Source organism: Myxine glutinosa, chromosome 12 (assembly GCF_964187855.1).
Source record: "Myxine glutinosa chromosome 12, kmMyxGlut1.1, whole genome shotgun sequence".
NCBI classification, from domain to species: Eukaryota; Metazoa; Chordata; class Myxini; order Myxiniformes; family Myxinidae; genus Myxine; species Myxine glutinosa.
Window position 1 is genome coordinate 34,946,113 of NC_136272.1, and position 21,786 is coordinate 34,967,898.

Sequence of the window (21,786 nt, forward strand, 5' to 3'; positions counted from 1 at the left end):
AAAAGCTATTTATAAAGGGATCGACTGGCCTTGCTGGTGGAGCCTTTTCCTACGATACTCTATCATTTCCTGTTAATACAATTAGTTAATACAATACACAGTGAATATGGAAAATAAAACACACAGACACACACACTTCAACTTTCAACAACAGATGCAAAATCTAGGATAATTTATCTTGTGGCCCCAGAACCAAACAAACAATATATTTTAAAACAACACTTTTTAGCTGCCCCAGTTCTCCCCCAACCTGATTAATAGTAAACTTACCCTGCATATTCAGAAGCCCATGATACTTCCATCCCATCGGTGTTCCAAAACAACTAATCCAGATAACCAGCCCATTCACAGATAACGATCCGTCAGGGGTTTCTACTCGGGCTTAGCACCGGTCCACATGGTTGAGAGTTTGCAGTACGTGCAGGTGTCCACTCGGCCAGCTGAAAAAGTTATCCAAAGCTTTTGCTGTACAAAGGCTCAGCCCTTTCTCTCAGATACTTTCCAAGTATTTTCAGCTTATTTCAAAAGCTTTGTGAGCCATTTTAAGTAACAATACTTATCTATGACACACAATATACTTTATGATGCCCTGAACGCCAACGTTTCCTGCATATGAATGTCGAGTATTCTGGGGCGGAATACGTCATTTCTAAAGTGGCATAATTTAAGAGACCAAAAAATAAACCAATTGCATTCAACAAAAGAAAAAAAAAAAAAAACGTTTGGGTTTTCTAATAAATTTATTAGTCACAGCATCAGCGAAACAATGCTCTTATAAACTGATATGCTTCTTTTCAAAAATTATGAATAAGCAGAATGGCCAGAAGTAAATGAATTGATATATCATCATAATATAAAACAAATAAATGCAGGGACACACAAGGGGGAAGGTGGTGACCAACAGATTGCAGAGAAATTATCCTTTGTGAATGACATGATAGAAATCAGAAGAGTTAAAAGGGCAATTTATAATTAATTAATTCAAGGGAACAAAATGTTAACCGCTGACGAAGAGATTGCTGCAAATACGACTGTCTTTCTTAGTTTCAATGAGGTCAGCTCGGGATATATTACCGATCCATTTTGATCGCTGTTTTCCACACAATTCCTCCCACAGAGAACCCTGGTGGGTCATCATTGATGTGAACATTGAAAAAAAAAAAAAAAAAAAAAAAAAAAGAACCAACATTTTTTTTTCTTTGTGAAAACAAAGTCGAGGCTCGTGTAAGAGATAACACATAAAGCACAAAAGCATAAACATAACCATAAACACACATGAAACGTAATAATAAAGGGAGCGGGAGACAAGAGGGGGAGAGAGAGGGAAGCACAACAACAGTGGAGAACAGGGACATTGGGAGATCTGTGGAAGGGAGAGGGCTGTGGTGGGGTACATGGGATAAACAAGATGGACACTGCAGGGACTTTCAGGAAAGAAAATGGAATTTGAAAAAGGTGGATTGGGGTGTATTAGCGGGGGCAGAAGAGATCAAGGTTTTGGATGGGGGAATATAAGAGATGGTGGTGAACAGCTGTTTTAAAGACCTGGAGGGAGGAGTGGGATTGAAGGGAGTGAGGGAGTTTGTTCCAGAGGCAGGAGAAAAGAGGAACTAAAGAGTGAAAGTGAGCAGAGTCTTGATTTTGGCAGTTTAAGCACAAGAGGGTTACTGGCAGATCTTGTGCGTCCTGCAGGAATTTTTGGGGGACAGAGCACAGACAGAGCTGGGGGAGCAAGGCCGGAGAGGAGTCGGTAGAAGACAGAAAGACCACCTACCTGCCAGAGGTGAGAGAATGAATGGCCCTCAGAATCAGCTTAATCACGGGAGATTCCAAAAGCTTTGGTTTCTACAGCGTGAAGCTGAGCTAGGTGTGAGGCAGGAGCACCAGCCCAGAGGGGAGAGCAGTATTCCATTGAGCTGCAGATGAAAGCTTTGAAGAATGACCTGTTGTTCTCTCCATCAGACAAGTTTGAATAATCAAATATAGTAAGAGATGGCAATTTCACTTGGAAAAGCACAAATTACATGAGACTCTGTAATGAACCATATATCATATCGTGAACACCATCAACATGTTGATGGTATTGATGACATGATATACAGTCACGTGAAAAAGTAAGTGCACCCCATGTAAAGTTTTGACTTTTTCAACATATTTCAACATACAGCTATTTGATCTTCATTTCAACAATATTGAAAGATAAAGGTGATATAATATAATAAATATCATGAAACATTTACATTTTGTAGTCCATTGTATCATTTAAATAAACAAAAATGCAAATTTCGCATGTGGAAAAAATGAGTACACCCTTGGCTCTAATAGGTGGTATTGCCCCTTTTGGCAGAAACAACCTCAAGTAGGCGTTTCTTATAACTGTCTATCAGTCTCTGACATCGACTGGGAGAAATCTTTGCCCACTCCTCCATGCAGAATTCTTTCAGCTGTGCGATGTTTGAGGGGTTTCTTGCATGCACAGCTCGTTTCAAATCCCCCCACAACATCTCGATGGGATTTAGATCCGGGCTTTGACTTGGCCATTCCAGAACCCTCCATTTCTTTCCTTTCAGCCATTCCTTGGTGGATTTACTGGTATGTTTAGGGTCATTGTCATGTTGCAAGATCCACCTTCAGTTGAGCTTCAACTTTCCGACAGATGGCCTCACATTATCCTCAAGCACCCTCTGGTACAATGAAGAATTCATAGTGGATTCTATTATGGTGAGCTGCCCAGGCCCTGATGCAGCAAAGCTGCCCCAAACCATTATATTTCCACCACCATGCTTTACAGTTGGTATCAGGTTCTTGTGGTCAAATGCTGTCTTTGGTTTTCGCCAAACATGTCTTCTGGTACTGTGGCCAAATAGCTCTACCTTTGACTCATCTGTCCAGAGCACATTGTTCCAGAAGTGCTGGTCTTTGCCTCGGTGTTCATTGGCAAACTTTAGTCTTGCCCTGATGTTATTTTTGGACAGCAAAGGTTTCCTCCTGGCACACCTCCCATGAATGATCGTTTTAAGGCCATTTTCCCCGCTAGAGTGGGGGTTAGCCTTGCTGGCCCCATGACAATCATAGTTCCCTGTTTGAGGCAATGTTTTTATGGCCGGATGCCCTTCCTGACGCCAACCCTTAGTCGCCTCTTACGATGCGCAGGGATACGGTGTACCTATTCTAAGCCGGGGTACACACCGGGATACACCTCCCAATACACCTCCCATGTAGATCAAATTTGTGCAGCCTCTTTCTAATGGTAGATTCGTGCACTTTGACATCTACAGTGGCAAGAGCTACCTGTAGGTCCCGTGATGACATTCTGGGGTTCTTAGAGACTTCTTTCAGCATCTTGCGGTCTGCTCTCGGGCTGAACTTGCTGGGGCGGCCTGGCCTGAACAAGTTGGCAGTTGTTTGGAATCGTCTCCACTTGTAGATGATCTTCCGGACAGTCGAATGATTGATTTCAAATTGTTTGGAGATCTTTTTAAATCCCTTCCCAGACTCGTGGGCATCTATATCCTTCTTTCTGAAGGCCTCAGAGAGCTCTTTTGATCTAGGCATGGTGACGCCGCACACTTCAACAACAAAGAGCAAACCAAACTAAATGTCTGAGGTTTAAATAAGACAGGTTCCTCCGAGATCCTCTCTAACGATGCTCTAATCATTTGCACCTGAGCTGGTGCACCTGATTCTAATTTTAGGTATTTGAAGTAGTGATAAATGTAGGGGTGTACTTACTTTTTCCACATGCGAAATTTGCATTTATGTTTATTATAAATTGTGCAATGGACTACAAAATGTAAATGTTTCATGATATTTGTTATATTATATCACCTTCATCTATCAATATTATTGAAATGAAGATCAAATAGCTGTATGTTGAAATATGTTGAAAAAGTCAAAACTTTACATGGGGTGTCCTTACTTTTTCACATGACTATGGTTCATAACAGATTCTCATGTAATTTGCGCACTTAGCACATGCTAAATCAGAAAGCGACGTCACGTGCAACCCTCCCACACCTTCATCCCTATATTCTCTCGACTGTGGAACGAACACCACATCTGTTTACTAGAGCCCCTCCAGTCTTGAGAGTGCTGCCCATCATCACCTCATGCTTTCTCCGATAGCAATCTATTCTCTTCTTCTCTTGTTGACCTCTCTCACAGCATGCTCCAGGATTGTGTGTCTACAATCGAAACCAATGGGCTCCAAGTGTGGTGCATCTCCTTTGCACCAATTTCCTGTTTCCAGTGGTTAACTTTCCAAAATCCTCACCGCTGGTTCCAATGTAACCTTGGACTCATACAAAATTCCACAAATATTTATAACCCGCCACAACTAAACAAATTTACAGAAACAACGTATCAAACATATTTCTACCAAATAAGCAAACAAATCATGACAAAATAAATAAATAAACCCATGTTTCTGTAACAATACATGATTGGCATTAAACAAAACTCATTACAGTTGGTATACACTGTAAAACCTTTACCTGTTGCATGAAATGTGTTTATATCATGTGGGGCAAAGTTGGCCAGTTCATATTTTTGCCCTCCATTAGCTGAAACTCGTTGACCAATGTTGCACCACCAATAAAACCAGCACCCATTCTAGCGAATGCAGACATTCTGCATCATTAAATTAACTAGCAGAGTACCCGCCGGACCAGCGATCTTGTCCCAAGTGTGCAAAGTGGTCTTCTACCACATCCCTTTATTTGGGTGGTGTATAGGCAACAGATCGCTGCCTCGATAGCTCCCGAAAATAAAAATAACCCGCATTACGTACATAAAGCAAAAGCATGGCCACTGCTTATGTGCAATATATCATGATTATAAAGCTCAGATAATTGGAATTACACTGGCATATAGGCCATTTTTACACTGGCATATAGAATGACACCAGTGGCCTGAAGCCTGAGGCCTATACGGACTGTCACCTTCACAAGGCCTATGATGCCTATTGGCTCTAATCTTTCGATATTTGATGATCCTTTTAACAGTCACTCAGGTTGGTTGCTTTACACTGAACGGAAAACATATGGAGAGGGCACGGTGACACTTCCGAAGATTTATTAGGCTACCATAGTACCAAAATGGTGGACGTATGATTTTTTTTTCATCAGGTTACAATTGTGGGTGGTCAGACCAGCTCTCCAACAAATGGGTTCAGAGGGGACATACATAAATACAAACACATGCTCCATTATATATAGATTATACATGATACACTTGATTTCTGCAACACCACATCCACACCTGATGTTGGCTTAACGGCTAAGGTGGCTGGCTTGAGACCTTAAACATTTGAGATGACACATCTTGAGACCTTAAACATAAGATGACACTTGAGACACATTGAGATGCTGTTGTGCCACTGAAATAACATCAGATGGGTTGACTTCGGCTGTCATCCTTCTGAGGTCGGGAAAATGAGTACCAGCTTTGTGGGGGTAATAAGCCATTTAAGGATCCTGTGTCAGAGTGGCGACCCGACCAGCATTGTACTCTTTAGCCAAATTAAACTGCCTCCACAGTTCCAATGCAACTCACGGCATGAAAGGAATAGTTATTATTAGTTTATCTGGAATTGGAATTCCAGATAAGGTATCGTCATCGTGCACCGCCCATCACCTATTTTGACTTTGCCGGCCAAACCGCTGAGCCGATCCGGCTGAAATTTGGCAGAAAGGTTTCACTCCTAACTGGTAATGGTGATTGCAAAGCCCATTCGGGTGACTTGACCGGAAGTGAGTCAAAATGGCGGACTTAGTAAACTCCTTCAAAAATCTTTTTCTTCAGACCCACCAGTCAAAATGCTACCAAATTTAGGTTACAACATTAGGCCAGGATAGGGATGTTAAATTGAGGAGGTCATACCAATCACATGACCAGGAGTGTGTTTGTCAAAATGGCCGGCTTAGTCAATTTTTCGGAAAATCGCATAAATTCCTTCAAAAATAAATCTTCATCTTGCAAACCCACCAGTCAGAATACTACCAAATTTGGGTTACAAAACAGGGCAGAGCCCAGATAAGCTACATGTCCAGTGGTCCTATTTTTATTATAAACACCACATCCATAAAAGCTCCATTTAATTAATTATCATATTTGCTATTTTATTTTAGTATTTGTGGTTTGCTATCACATATTTGCTATCACAAAACATTTTATTTTAGTCGATATAATCATCATATGTGAACAAAGTTGAGGAGTGAGGCACCAATGGCAGGTCCTTCAGCTCTACTTTTGTACACTCTATTGCCCAATGTAGAGCAAGTATATATTTTAAACAACTTAAACTGTGATCGAGACTTTTCCTTGCGCTGTGCCATTCCAGGATTGCACAAAAGGTACCTGTATTAGGTTTTGGTTTGTGCTTGGTGTTAAAATGTTGTTCTAAATACCAAGAAAAATTATCAGTTAACATTCATTCCAAAAACATCTCAACCCTGCTCCCATCCCACCCCTCCCCCCATCCCCACACACATACGTGGCCTCTTATTAGAACTGTGGAAGCCTTTATGAAACTGCAGTTAATCTTCAAGCAAAACTACGAGTCCCCAATCTTGTCCTCATCATCTCTTTAGTTTTTCTCTGGAAGGAGTCTCCTCGCCTTCTGCATATTCTTTTGTCTTCGTTTCTTCATGAACTTGTCCAACTTGCCTGACTTCTGCAATGTCTCAAACTTGTCAGCCAGTTCCATCTTCCTCAACTCCGCTGCAAAAAGCATGAACAACGAGGGAGGAAGAAGACAGCATGTAAAAGCAGAAAGGTACGAAGATAAGAATACAGAAACCTAATGAAGGTTAAATAAATAAATAATCCTTTTGTCTATAAAGTGTTGTCTGTCATATTTTTGCGAAAGGTGGACACAGACCCTACACCTTCACCACCTGTGATGTACCAAAGTTTGTTCACAGCATTAAAAAAAAAAACCCTTCAGGCGTTTCCAGGGGGGTTGCCCCCCCAAATCGGTGTTTGCTTTCTTCTCAGAAACTAGACACGCAATTCCGATAACTTGACCACAACCTTAAATACCCGTATTGTACCGAAGTTTGTTCTTGGCATTTAAAAAAAAAAGGGGGTCTAAGGTGGTCCATGGGGAGGGGCTTGCCCCCCAAAATAGGTATTTGCTTTTTTTTCAGAACCTAGACACACAGTTTTGATGAAACTTCACCACAACCTTCATCATCCATGATGTACCAATGTTTGTTCAAGGCATTGGAAAAATTAGGGTCTGAGGAGGTACACAGGGTGGGAGAGGGGGGAGGGTGGTGGTTGCCCCCCAAAACAGGTATTTTTTTTTGTTTGTTTATTTAAAGTCTTATGATTATGTTGGTATGATTCTACATGCTGCCCTGTCTTCTAGCAAGCATTGAAATTGGTTTAAAATACCTTTAGTCAGTGCAGTATACTTTTTATTCTACAAGGTGAGCGCCAGGGCAATACCCCTGGCGCTCAAAAAAAAACAAAAAACATAGGGGCAATACCCCTGGCGCTCAAAAAAAAACAAAAAACATAGGGGCAATACCCCTGGCACTCACCTTATAACCACCTCTAAAGGTGGTTATAAGGTGAGCGCCAGGGGTATTGCCCCTATGTTTTTTTTAATGCCATGAACAAACTTTAGTTACAATATACCAAATATAATTTGTGCCAAATTTGGTCACAATCCCATCAGCAGGTTCGGAGAAGAAGTTGCAAGTGTTTACAGACGGAATGACTGACGACGCGCCATCGCATAAGCTTTCCTGAATAACTTCGTTCCAGGTGAGCTAAAAAAAATACAAGTTTGCGGGACACCTTTCCGCGAATAGAGAAATAGGAAATAGGTCGCATTCCATCAACCGCGAATACGTGGAGCCTGCGAACAGCGGATTCCGACTGTGTGTGTATGTGTAATATATATGCATATATATATATATATATATATATATATATATATATATATATATATATATATATATATATATATATATATATATATATACATACATACACACACTACCGGTCAAAAGTTTTAGAACACCTCAATTTTTCCAGTTTTTATTGAAATGTACGCAGTTTAATGTCCAGTGAATAACCTGAAATGGTACAAAGGTAAGCAGTAAACTGCTCGAGGTTAAAAAAAAAAGTTTAGGTTAGCAAAAACGGGAAAATAATGTCAATTGCACAGTTATATTGTTAAAAAAAAAGGCTTTCTTCAGGGAACAAGTAATGGGTGAACAACTTACAGCTGTTCTGCAGCAATGTAAGTAAATTAAGCCTTGAAAGTTGATGCAAACAATTCCTACAGGTGTCCCAACCTCTGCTGATTACTTGATTACAAACCCCCTGTCTGTATAAAAGCAGTATTGGAACAGACTGTTATTACACCCTCTGAAGCATTATTTGGACAATATTGCACTGCAGGAAGTAGTATATTGGAAACTGGAGGAAACTCTGGCAGACCCAAAGCCACAACAGAATCAGAAGACAAGTTTCTGAGAGTCAACAGCTTGCGTGATAAGCAGCTCACAGGACAACAGCTTCAAGCACAGCTGAACACTGGTCGAAGTAAGCAAGTCTCAGTTTCAACTGTGAAGAGAAGACTTCGAGCTGCAGGTTTGACAGGTTGAGTGGCATTAAGAAAGCCATTGCGAAGATGGCAAAATAAGAAAAAGAGGCTTGCCTGGGCCATGAAGCACCGCCAGTGAACTACTGAAAACTGGAAGAAGGTCTTATGGACCGATGAATCAAAATTTGAAATCTTTGGTTCATCACGCAGGGTTGTTGTACGCCGTCGAGGAGGCCAAAGGATGGTTCCTGAGTGTGTGACACCAACTGTCAAACATGGAGGAGGAAGCGTGATAGTATGGGGCTCTTTTGCTGGATCCAGAGTCGGCGACTTGCACAGAGTGACTGGCACCCTGAACCAAAAGGGCTACCACAGCATTTTGCAGCACCATGGAATACCCTCTGGACCTCTGGTATATGCCTAGTTGGTCAGGGATGCATCGTACAGCAAGATAATGACCGTAAACACACCTCCAGGCTATGTCAAAACTACCTTCGAGGAAAAGAACAAGACGGTAGGCTTCAAATCATGGAATGGCCAGCACAGACTCCAGACTTAAACCCAATCGAGCTGGTTTGGGATGAATTGGACAGCGGGTTGAAAGAAAAGCAACCTACAAGTGCAACACATTTGTGGGAACTTCTGCAACAGTGTTGGGAAGAACTTCCCGAACAATATTTGATTTCCATTGCAGAAAGAATGCCACGAGTGTGTTCGGTGGTTATATCTGCAAAAGGTGCCTAATTTGCTGAGTCAAAAATGTAAATTAAATTTTGTTAAACAAAATGATTCTGTGATTTATTTTTCATCTCCAATTGTTTATTTGTTCTATGCTTAATTTCAGAGTACATTGAGACATTAAACTGCGTAAATTTCAACAAAAACTGGAAAAATTGAGGCGTTCTAAAACTTTTGACCGGTAGTGTACATATATATATATATATATATATATATATATATATATATATATATATATATATATATATATATATATATATACATATACAGTATCTATATACATATACAGTATATATATATATATACATATACAGTATATATATACATATACAGTATATATATATATACAGTATATACATATACAGTATATATATATATATACATATATATACATATATATATATATACATGTATATATATATATATATATATATATATATATATATATATATATATATATACATATATATATATATATATATATATATATATATATATATATATATATATATATATATATATATATTAGCTTGGCTCCGCTCACTACGCTCGCCTCACCACGCATCGTTACGGAAGAATGGGCTTGTTTTAGCTGAGGATAATGACTGTACCTGAGTTGCTGTGTTGTCATGATTTACACCAATCATAACAAGTGAATCCACTTGGATTCCGCCCAGGTTGGCACATGGAAATTATGATGTAGCATAATTATCATCTCGGGTCAAGATTTGAAATTATGCCATGGTTTTTGTAAAATTGCTACTAGTATTCACATTATGTACTTTTCTTTTGATTTAAACATCCATAAATACAAAACAAATAGTTTTGTAATCTTAAAAATTTATTAAATGTACAAAAAATGGCATTTGTACAAAAAATGACATTTGTAAGAATATAAATGACATATTACAAAATCATATTTTCTGCTCTGGGTCTGGCAAATTTTCATTGACATTTGCCCAGTTTCAACTTTTATTGACCCAGAGGGTCATTTGGGTCCTCTGGGTCATTTGGGTCCTCTGGGTCATTTGGGTCCTCTGGGTCATTTGGGTCCTCTGGGTCATTTGGGTCCTCTGGGTCATTTGGGTCCTCTGGGTCATTTGGGTCCTCTGGGTCATTTGGGTCCTCTGGGTCATTTGGGTCCTCTGGGTCATTTGGGTCCTCTGGGTCATTTGGGTCATTTGGGTCCTCTGGGTCATTTGGGTCCTCTGGGTCATTTGGGTCCTCTGGGTCATTTGGGTCCTCTGGGTCATTTGGGTCCTCTGGGTCATTTGGGTCCTATATTCCTATCCTATAACATATATATATCCTATAACCTATCCTATATATATCCTATATCATATAACATATATCCTATATATCCTATAACATAACATATAACAAATATATCCTATATTATGTACTAGCGAGCGGCCGCGTACCAGCCAAAGGGGTAGCCCATGGTTAGCCTAAATATAGATTTGATGACGTCATGTTTACACATCTGAGCGACAGAAACTGTCTACACATCTGAGCGACAGAAACGTCTACACTGTTGGAGCTTCACTTTTGGAGAGACAGAAATTCTGGGTCATTTGGGTCCTCTGGGTCATTTGGGTCATTTGGGTCCTCTGGGTCATTTGGGTCCTCTGGGTCATTTGGGTCCTCTGGGTCATTTGGGTCCTCTGGGTCATTTGGGTCCTCTGGGTCATTTGGGTCCTCTGGGTCATTTGGGTCCTCTGGGTCATTTGGGTCCTCTGGGTCATTTGGGTCCTCTGGGTCATTTGGGTCATTTGGGTCCTCTGGGTCATTTGGGTCCTCTGGGTCATTTGGGTCCTCTGGGTCATTTGGGTCCTCTGGGTCATTTGGGTCCTCTGGGTCATTTGGGTCCTCTGGGTCATTTGGGTCCTCTGGGTCATTTGGGTCCTCTGGGTCATTTGGGTCCTCTGGGTCATTTGGGTCCTCTGGGTCATTTGGGTCATTTGGGTCATTTGGGTCATCTGGGTCATTTGGGTCCTCTGGGTCATTTGGGTCCTCTGGGTCATTTGGGTCCTCTGGGTCATTTGGGTCCTCTGGGTCATTTGGGTCCTCTGGGTCATTTGGGTCCTATATTCCTATCCTATAACATATATATCCTATAACCTATCCTATATATACACAAAGAATTAAGTTAAGCACCCCTACACAAAGAATTAAGTTAAGCACCCCCTCATATATATTCTTTGTGTAGTGCGGCACCCTCCAATAGCCAATCTGGATGAATTGGAACGTGCATTACATCGGGAATGGAACAACCTGCCACAGCAACGCATACGACGGCTTACAGGGTCTATGAGACGTAGGGTTGAGTCAGTGATCCGATCACGTGGGTCCTACACACGTTATTGACGCAAAGATCGCTAGAGGTCTTCTCAGAACAATGACTGTACGTTAGAAAACATAAACGTCATCCACACTGTCCGTGATGGACCTATAGCTCCATACTTAAATTGAGGTGAAAATATGCCTAAAATTCCCAAAAAATTTCACCTTAAATTATTCAGAATAAAATATTGAAAACGGCATGATTGTTATGTTCTTACGTGACCATAATATCACTTCTCCAGAAAATATAGCAATATCATGGGTATATTACACTGTTTTGACGACAACAAACTTGTAATGTGCGAGGTTGTAAAAAAACGGGGGGGGTGCTTAACTTAATTCTTTGTGTATATATCCTATATCATATAACATATATCCTATATATCCTATAACATAACATATAACAAATATATCCTATATTATGTACTAGCGAGCGGCCGCGTACCAGCCAAAGGGGTAGCCCATGGTTAGCCTAAATATAGATTTGATGACGTCATGTTTACACATCTGAGCGACAGAAACTGTCTACACATCTGAGCGACAGAAACGTCTACACTGTTGGAGCTTCACTTTTGGAGAGACAGAAATTCTGGGTCATTTGGGTCCTCTGGGTCATTTGGGTCCTCTGGGTCATTTGGGTCCTCTGGGTCATTTGGGTCCTCTGGGTCATTTGGGTCCTCTGGGTCATTTGGGTCCTCTGGGTCATTTGGGTCCTCTGGGTCATTTGGGTCATTTGGGTCCTCTGGGTCATTTGGGTCCTCTGGGTCATTTGGGTCCTCTGGGTCATTTGGGTCATTTGGGTCCTCTGGGTCATTTGGGTCCTCTGGGTCATTTGGGTCCACTGGGTCATTTGGGTCCTCTGGGTCATTTGGGTCCTCTGGGTCATTTGGGTCCTCTGGGTCATTTGGGTCCTCTGGGTCATTTGGGTCCTCTGGGTCATTTGGGTCCTCTGGGTCATTTGGGTCATTTGGGTCATTTGGGTCCTCTGGGTCATTTGGGTCCTCTGGGTCATTTGGGTCCTCTGGGTCATTTGGGTCCTCTGGGTCATTTGGGTCCTGTATTCCTATCCTATAACATACATATATATCCTATAACCTATCCTATATATATCCTATATCATATAACATATATCCTATATATCCTATAACATAACATATAACAAATATATCCTATATTATGTACTAGCGAGCGGCCGCGTACCAGCCAAAGGGGTAGCCCATGGTTAGCCTAAATATAGATTTGATGACGTCATGTTTACACATCTGAGCGACAGAAACTGTCTACACATCTGAGCGACAGAAACGTCTACACTGTTGGAGCTTCACTTTTGGAGAGACAGAAATTCCCAGGCAAACGCTATAACGCACCAGGTTTACAACCTGTGCGTTAATAAAAACAATTATTTTGCACAAATATATTTGTGGTGCATGTGATATTACATTTTTATAAGCAATTTAGGTTGAAATTTTTTTTGTTTTTTTTTTTTCAAAAAAGAACCCCTCAGCACATACATATGGGAGGGGTAGGTGCAGACTCAAAGTTTGGGATGATTACACCTCACCACCAAAAAATTAAAAACACGTCACCACCACGAAATTAAAAGCACCCCACCGCCACGTAATTCAGAACACCTCACCACCACGTAAATTCAGAACGCCTCACCACCAAGTAATTAAAAACACCTCACCACCATGTAATTCAGAACACCTCACCATCAAGTAATTCCAAACACCTCAGCACCATGCAATTCAAACCATGTCACCACCACGTAATTCAAAACACCTCACCACCACATAATTCAAAACACTTCACCACCACGTAATTCAAAACACCTCACCACCACGTAATTCAAATTTTCTGGCATCAAGTGCATCGTTTTCCTGTTTTTCCCAACGATGGTTTTCCTTTTCGTGATTTTTCTGTCATCAACTGCTGTCGTTTTCCTTGGCCGACCTGAACAATGTCTATTGCGAAGTACACGAGTGCTTTCTTTTTCAAGATCATCCTGGGAATTCTTCCAAAGTAATTTGCTCTCTCATGCACAGATTTATCCCATCTCGTCTTCAGTTGTCATACCGTTCCTCCCGTCCATGGTACACGGAATCTTGTGGTGAGGCAGTTGCCCTGAAACAACTTGCCTTTGCCTCTTGGAAAGCAAATCCAATGGAAGGCAATCTCATTTCCTTTCACAAAGCCCAGAACAAGTGTGTGTCCACCCTCAGGAGAGCCAGGAAACACCATCTCTCCACTCTCAAGACTGAACTCTCAAACCTGTCTCCCTCTTCCAAATCCTGGTGGCATCTGGTCAAATCTGTTTCTGGTGTTTGTTCCCCCTCCATCCTCTCACTTACCTCAAATGGCGACACAGCTGACTCCGCACGTGAAAAAGCTGAATGCCTCAACTCTGTGTTTGCCTGTTTGTTTGTGTCCTTCTCTCCTGACAAGGTGGAGAAGTTTCTGTCAAACCTCGAAGCTGATTCTGCAACTGGACCAGACGGTATCAGCCCACGGGTCCTAAAATCCTGCTCTGCCGCTCTTTCACACCCTCTCTCTGTTCTCTTCACCCTCCCTTTTGCTCAAGGACATCTGCCATCAGTTTGGAAATCAGCCAACATTACCACTTTACACAAAAAGATGCAAAAACAGATCCTTGCATCTGCAGATCAATCAGCCTGCCCCCAATTATCAGCAAAGTCATGGAATCAATCATTCCTTCGGATATCAAATCCTTCCTCTTCTGCAATGGCTTGATCTCTGATCATCAATTTGGTTTCAGACTAGGTCATTCCACTCTGGACATGCTGCTTCTGCTGTCTCAACAATGGATAGAGGTCCTCAATGCCAAACAGGAAATCAGAGCTGTCTCCCTTGACATATCACGTGCCTTTGATACAGTCTGGCACCCCGCTTTGCTCACCAAACACTCCTCCTATGGTTTCCATGGAAATCTCCACACATGGCTTGCGGACTTCCTCTCTGGTCGTAGTCAACGTGTATCCCTGAATGGATTTCTCTCATCTCCCCTTCCTGTTCAGGTTGGAGTTCCCCAAGGCAGTGTTCTGGGCCCTGTGCTTTTTCTGGTCTTCATCAATGATCTCTCCGACTCTCTGGAAAATCCTCTCCATCTCTTTGCTGATGACTCCACTCTCTGCCGCTCCATACCTCATCCCTCAGATCGGCAGTCTGCAGCCTCCTCACTCTCTGCAGATCTTGACAAAATCAGACTGGTCAAACAAGTGGAAATGTCTTTCAATCCTGAGAAATCTCACACTCTTACAATGTCTCTCCGAAAAGACCGAGTGGACAATCCTCCGATCTACTTCCTAAACAATCCTCTCCAAGAAGTTCTGTCACTCAAGCTTTTGGGTCTCACTGTCTGCCATGATCTTTCCTGGGAAAACCGCATTTCCAAGCTGGCTCCAAAGCCAGTCGCCGACTGGGCATCCTCCGTCGTGCGAAGTCCTTCCTTGGCACACCTGAGCTCCTCACCATATACAAAGCTTTCATCCGCAGCTCAATGGAATACTGCTCTCCCCTCCAGGACTTTAAAACATCTGTTCACCACCATCTCTTATCTTCCCCCATCCAAAACCTTCATCTCTTCTACCCCTGTTAATTTCACCCCAGATACACTTTTTTGAAATGCCGACTTCTTTCCTTGAAGTCCTAGCAGTGTCCATGTGTTTTATACCTCTCCCACCCACACCCCCACCCCAAGCCCTCTCCCTCCCACAGATTTCCCGATGTCCCTGTTCTCTACTGTTGTACTTGTGTGCTTCCCTCTCTCTCCCCATCTTCTCTCCTGCTCCCTTTATTATATGTTTATTTATATGTGTTTGTTTTTTGTGTGATTAATTTTAGCTCTTGCACGAGCCTCGATCTTGTGTGCAAAAAAAACAAAAACAAGAAACACCTGTCAGTCATTTGTTCCAATACGTATGCTTACCTAAATTGTGGGGACTGAACATACAACGTGCTATTGTTCTACAATGATAAAACATTTATGCATATAAATACCAAGAAACAAAAGCTGACCTTTTCTCTTGCCTCATGTTCATTTTTTGATCTCAAATCCAAATTTCTTGAGTGAACCACCTTCAGAGGCCATTTTTCCCCGCAGAGCGGGGGTTGGCCTCATATTGAGTATAAAGCAATAACAACAAATTTGACTTCACTGTTCCAACACTTATGGAGGGCACTGTATTTCATGTGTCTCCCAATGTTTATTGCAACAACAGTTTTGATAACAAATGTTTAAAAATGTGCCCATAATTTAACTTACTGATTGCATACGTTCACTTAACTGAATTAATTGATGATTAACGTTAACTGAATACATTAATTGATTGCTGGTATTTGACCTATTGACCCCGGTGTGGGAATAATAAGGTGAAAAGCAACAGGGTCATAATAGGAAATGGATGGAGTGAGAAGTAGTCACTGGAACACAACTATGTACGTACATCTTTTGTAAAAATGTGGCTTCTTTCCCTCCCTCATTTGTTTCAAAGCCAGCTCCTTTGCTTGCTGCACACGTTGCTCCTGCTGCCTTTGCCTTTCCTGCACACGCTCCTGATCCTCCTGTAAATACAAATTATGAATAACACATCGTAAAGACAGGAATTCTGGTGGAATGAGCAAGGTGAAAAATCTTCCAAGAGGAAAAACCACCAAGGCTCACCAAAATACAAAACTATCCAAAAACAAACGTACAAAAAGTAAAACAGAAGCACTATTCTCCATGAAATGAACAATGCAGAATTCAAGAAAAACAAAAACAATACTTCCTCAAATGAAAAAGTAAGTGATGATAGAAGTGTAAAAGGAAAGATTGTGATCAAAATTGGACGAGGAATAGGCCTTAGGAGGAGGAGGAGGAGTTACGAGGATGGGAAGAGGAAAAGGTCAGGTTTTTTTTTTTTTTTTTTTGTATACAAGATCGAGGCTTGTGAAAGAGCTATTTGATCCTGAAGATTATTCAACGTTATTTTCATTTCTTCATTTCATTGCACTCACCATACGCTGCAGAATCTCAATCATTTTGCTCTTTTTCTCTGGGCACTTCGTTTTTGACAACTCCTTTTGGAGCACCTGTAGCGAGCCACAGAAACCCATGGGTTTAAACTATCTTTCATAATAAACATTGTCTCTCTGGGAATGTATCGATATGTGGAAGAACTCAAATGCATTTGTAAATGCTATTACCTTCTTCTCATAGGTCTTTATATCACCCAGGAAGGCATAATTATCGTTAAAAATTTCTGGTATGAAGGTGCCGTGCATGTCTGAAAAACGAGGATCCCGGATCTCCTAAAACAAGGAAAAGGCCAAGCGGTTAGTACAAGTAAAACACCAGATTTAATCAAAAAGGTAAATCACATGTCCTCAGATTATGCATCACCTATCCACAAATTGAGAGGGCAGGTTAGATGTAGACAACTAAACCTCAGAGTTATCTGGACTTGGTTCAATTTTGACGGCATAAAAATGGACTACAACTATCATTCTGGCACTTCACAGGCAGGGAACGCCATCACAGTATACATTTTTACATCATTCGAAGAGATACGTTAAAGGCTGTTGTCCAGTTTACTAGTACTCAGTTGTGGATGTTAGACATTTCAAAAGGAAGTCCAGCAAAACCTCACATGCACCGTCTTTTACACCACCGTATTACATTAAATTAGTTATTTGTGTCCTTTATGATGTCCCTAAAGATATAAATTTTCCTGTTTGGAATGTTTTTCAATTTTGTTTGACTGCCAGACAGGCATACAGACTAAACCAATTACCTCATTCCTCTGTGCACATGCGCACTCGGGATGACATTCCATACAATTTGCGAAAGTCAGAGCCAAGGTACTACTAAACGTCAAGGTCTTGTTCCGATTTGTGTTCTGCAGTGTTCAAAATAAACACTTCAATTGAAAATAACGATTTGCTCGATCATATTCTCAGTCTTCTATCTGACCATCAATATGGCTTTCGCAAGGCAAGATCTACCGGGATAATCCTTTCTTACATTACGAATGTCTGGACCTCTTTTCTGAGAGACTTTGGGGAATCCTTTGTCATATTCCTTGATATCTCAAAAGCCTTTGAGAGATTTTGGCATCGGGGTCTGATATCCAAGCTTCCCTCTTTCGGCTTTCCTCCTTCACTCTGCTCTCTCATAGCGAGCTTTCTCTCCGACCACTTTATCTCTGCAATTGTTGATGGTTCAACATCTTCCTCCTTCCCTATCAACAGCGGTGTCCCTCAGGTTTCTGCCCCGTCTCCAACACTCTTCCTTATTTTTATCAATGACCTTCTTTCTTCTCCAAATAACCAAATGCACTCGTATGCTGATGACTCGACATTACATTCCTCCATGTTTTCCCATCTGCCCCATCTTCCCTCACTCGATCTACATCTCATTTCATCACAGTCACCTCTTTAAATTCAGACTTGGACAAGATTTCCCAGTAGGGCAAATGTAATCAGGTTAAGTTAAATGCTTCTAAAACTCAATTTCTTCCCATCTCTCTAAAACCTCCTCTCAATTCTTCAATCTCATTTGAAAGCTCCACAATTACACCGTGCGATTCAATAAACCTAGTATGTATTACCCTAACTTCAAATTTATCCCAGAATCCACACATTACACACATAGCTAAGTCTGCCTTGAAGAAACTGGGAGTACTTTTGAGATGTCGAAGATTCTTCTCCTCTCAACAGTTGCTTCAACTGTATAAAGAATCGATTCGTCCTTGTATAGAGTACTGCTCTCACATCTGGGGAGGTTCTATCGCCACATACTTACCGGATAGAATTGAATCCTAAGTAATCTGACTTAATCCTCCCCTAATCTGACATCAAAACTCGACCCGCTCGAATTACGCTGTAAAATTGGCTCTCATTCTCTTTTCTACAAATATTACTTTAGTTTCTGCTCACAAGAACTTGCTGCTTGTGTACCTCCGCCATTAGTGAGACCACGGAATATTCGACAAGCCATTACATCAACGGGTGGGCCGTGGGCCGTAATGATGTTTGTTTCTTCCCTACCACTACCACTGCCAAACTCTGGAACTCTTTACCTTCTCATGTCTTTCCAAACACTTACGACCTTCCCCTTTTCAAAAAGCAGATTTCTTACTTTCTCAAAAACTCTTAGACTAGTCTCTTTTTCTTCACTTTTCTATCAATGCAGCTCTTTTATTTCCGTCTGGCCTCGATGAGGACTATATAGTCCATACCTAGAGCCTTCAACGTAAAAAATTTTTAAAAACAAAGAAAAATGTCGTGGGAGTATTTTCCCAACACTTTATAATCTTTCATGCACCCATATTTCTTTCTCTTGCTCCGAGGGAGGGCTGAGAGTGACGCTCGGAATGTCTGCCGCTCTTCTTTTCCCACGATGGTAAAGATACTCTTATCAAGTTTTTTTTTTTTTAAAATCTATTGTTTCTTTTGTCCACTGACACAAACAGACATTAGCCTTGACAGAGACAAACTAAAACGACACTTGGTATAGGTCATAACTCCACCAGGCTGAACAGTTTACGTTTTGTATCCCACTGATAGGTTGGATCTGGATCTGAACCGAGATCGAATCGGCTTGTTCTTTTCACCCAAACAACACATCCGCCAAGTTTTGTCATAATCCATCCACAACTTTTGGAGATATCATGCTATATATATCGTTTTTTGCACTATCACACTATGGTGAATAATTATTTAATAATAATTAAAAAAATTGTATCCAGATCCAGATCTTCACCAAAACCAAATCAATTCGTCCTTGTCACACAACCAACCTATCCACTAAATTTCGTCCGATTCCGTTCACAACTTTTTGAGATATCCTGTTCGCAGACAACAAACAGATAGGAGTGAAAACATAACCACTGCCATCTTTCGGTGGTGGAGATAAATATGCCATTGCTTCTTTGCTTGTTTGGGAATGTTGTCCAATGATTTTAGCATGGTTTGCACAGTAGTTTCCTTTGAGCTGTCTAATTTGTGTTCATTCCTGATCTGATGAAAAACGTATGCTTTTCAGGCAAAGCAATGCACTGATGAATGTGCATGACACCTTCCAAAGGAGACATTAAGCCGGCTGTCCTGTCTGCTAGCATTGACCGTTTGATGTTTTAACATATCTCACGGCACCTTCAGAAGAGAGTACGGTGTTGGCCATGGAATAAATAAATGCGGAATGGAGTCCAGTTCAAATATGCATTCAATAAAATAGAATTACCATGCCTGACAACTCATTTCATGTATATTGCATTCCAGGAATTGGCAAAATCATTCAGTGTTAAAAAATTTTTTTTCCAATAACCAAGTAATATCACAGATTGTGATCCGTGCGTCCCTCATTAGCCATTAGTTTAATTTGATTTTTCCCGTTCATCACAAAACCATAAATACCTGTTTTTTTACAGAAGCCACTTGCCGAAGAACACCGACAGGTTGCTTTGCTGAGATTTCAACCGGCCTAGGAAGAGTAAAGGTTGGTCTCAAGACTGGTGTCGATATACACTTTTGAAACATCAAAGAAGAATGTGTAGTTGGGATGAAAAACAGTGTTCAGAATAAGTAGCTGGGCCGCAGGCACCAAAAACAAGGTTAGGATCAGTCTCGTCAATCGTCGAGTGACTTTGAAAGACACTACACCAATTATACGTCCCCCCCTGGTACTAATTCGAGTTATGGTTGAGGGAGCTGGATGGGCAATGAGAATGAGGGAGTTCATGGGGGTTACGGATATGGTGTGAGAAATGGAGAAGGTGAAAGGATTTTGGAGTTTGCTGATGGAGCTCCTCGGAGCTCCATCTGAGGGAGCTGATGATGGAGCCGGTTCCTCGGGCGAGTGAGGCGTACTTCGAGCTCTCCACAGCATCGAAGTTTGAGTGTTTTTCCATTCTTGTCTTTGTCAAATTTCCACTGGTTATTTTGCTGTGTACGTGTTATTGTGTGTTTCTAGTTGGTGTTGGTTTGTGGTTCGTGCAAACTTGTGTGTAGTTAATCGTTTTCTGAGTCGTACCTCGTGCGCGGCCTGGTAACTTGGGGCTTCCCTCCCCCCGTCGGTGTTTTGTCGGTTTGGGTTATTTCCTTCGCTGTATTGCTTGTTTCTTTTATTTGGTTTTCTCCCCCTCACCTCACCTCCCGAGACAAAGAATTATATATTGATTCTTTCTCTCCTCCCGGACACGTGCTTGTTCGCTCTCCTCCTCATCTCGGCTTGTGCCCCGCCCCCTGTATCTCGTTTTCTTCCGCCTCTGCTCCTTCCTTCTCAAATCCACGTTCTTGCTTGGAGACTTTTCCCGGATTGTTTTTTTTTTTCATGGTTCTGTTTGGATATTGTTGGAATATGTTTAAACCGCAGCCGTGATGCTGACGCCGCCCCCCCCCCCCCCCAGAATTTACATGTTTTAAACGTTTCCCAGTGTGTACCCTGGTCAGAATAGGTACACCGTATCCCTGCGTGTCGTAAGAGACGACTAAGAGGGTTGGCGTCAGGAAGGGCATCCGGCCATAAAAACATTGCCTCAAAAAGAGAACCATGACAATCACAAGTACATATGGGCAGGGTACAGCCCGAAGTGGAGATCGGTTTCTGAGGTTTGGGACATGGAATGTAGGGACAATGACAGGGAGATCAGGAGAAGTGGTGGAAGTATTGGTCAGAAGAAGAGTGGACATATGTTGTGTGCAAGAGACGAGATGGAAGGGAAGTGGTGTGAGAATGGTGAAGGGTAGGCAGGGACAGAAATACAAGTTTGTGTGGCAAGGGTGCCCGGAGGGCGTGAATGGTGTTGGTGTCCTGTTTTCTGAGGAGTTTGTAGACAGTGTGGTGAGTGTGACTAGAGTGAGTGATAGGTTGATGATGGTGAAAATGATGATTGGAAAGCTCTTGGTGAACGTCATCTCGGGATATGCTCCGCAGGTTGGTCGAAGCGATGAAGAGAAGGACAAGTTCTGGTGTGCGATAGAGAAGCTGATGGAAAACGTGAAAGATGAGGAAGTTGTTGTGGTGGGAGGCGACCTAAATAGACATGTGGGAAGGAGTATGGACGGTTTTGAGGGAGTTCATGGGGGTTACGGATATGGTGTGAGAAATGGAGAAGGTGAAAGGATTTTGGAGTTTGCTGATGGAG

The 21,786-nt window shown here is 41.6% G+C and overlaps 1 protein-coding gene across 4 annotated transcripts in view; it reads right to left on the reverse strand.

The window, feature by feature from the left end:
* Positions 1–5,056: 5,056 nt before the first annotated feature.
* Positions 5,057–21,786, reverse strand: part of RRP36 (ribosomal RNA processing 36) — a 115,521-nt gene continuing 98,791 nt past the window's right edge. For all 4 annotated transcript variants that reach the window (XM_078766712.1, XM_078766711.1, XM_078766713.1 and 1 more), the window contains 5 exons: positions 20,057–20,123; positions 16,847–16,951; positions 16,658–16,732; positions 16,105–16,222; positions 5,057–6,720 (listed from right to left, as the gene is read on the reverse strand). In XM_078766712.1, the coding sequence (XP_078622838.1) occupies positions 6,587–6,720; positions 16,105–16,222; positions 16,658–16,732; positions 16,847–16,951; positions 20,057–20,123 (499 nt within the window). In that variant the 3' untranslated portion in view covers positions 5,057–6,586. The remainder of the gene's footprint in view (positions 6,721–16,104; positions 16,223–16,657; positions 16,733–16,846; positions 16,952–20,056; positions 20,124–21,786) is intronic.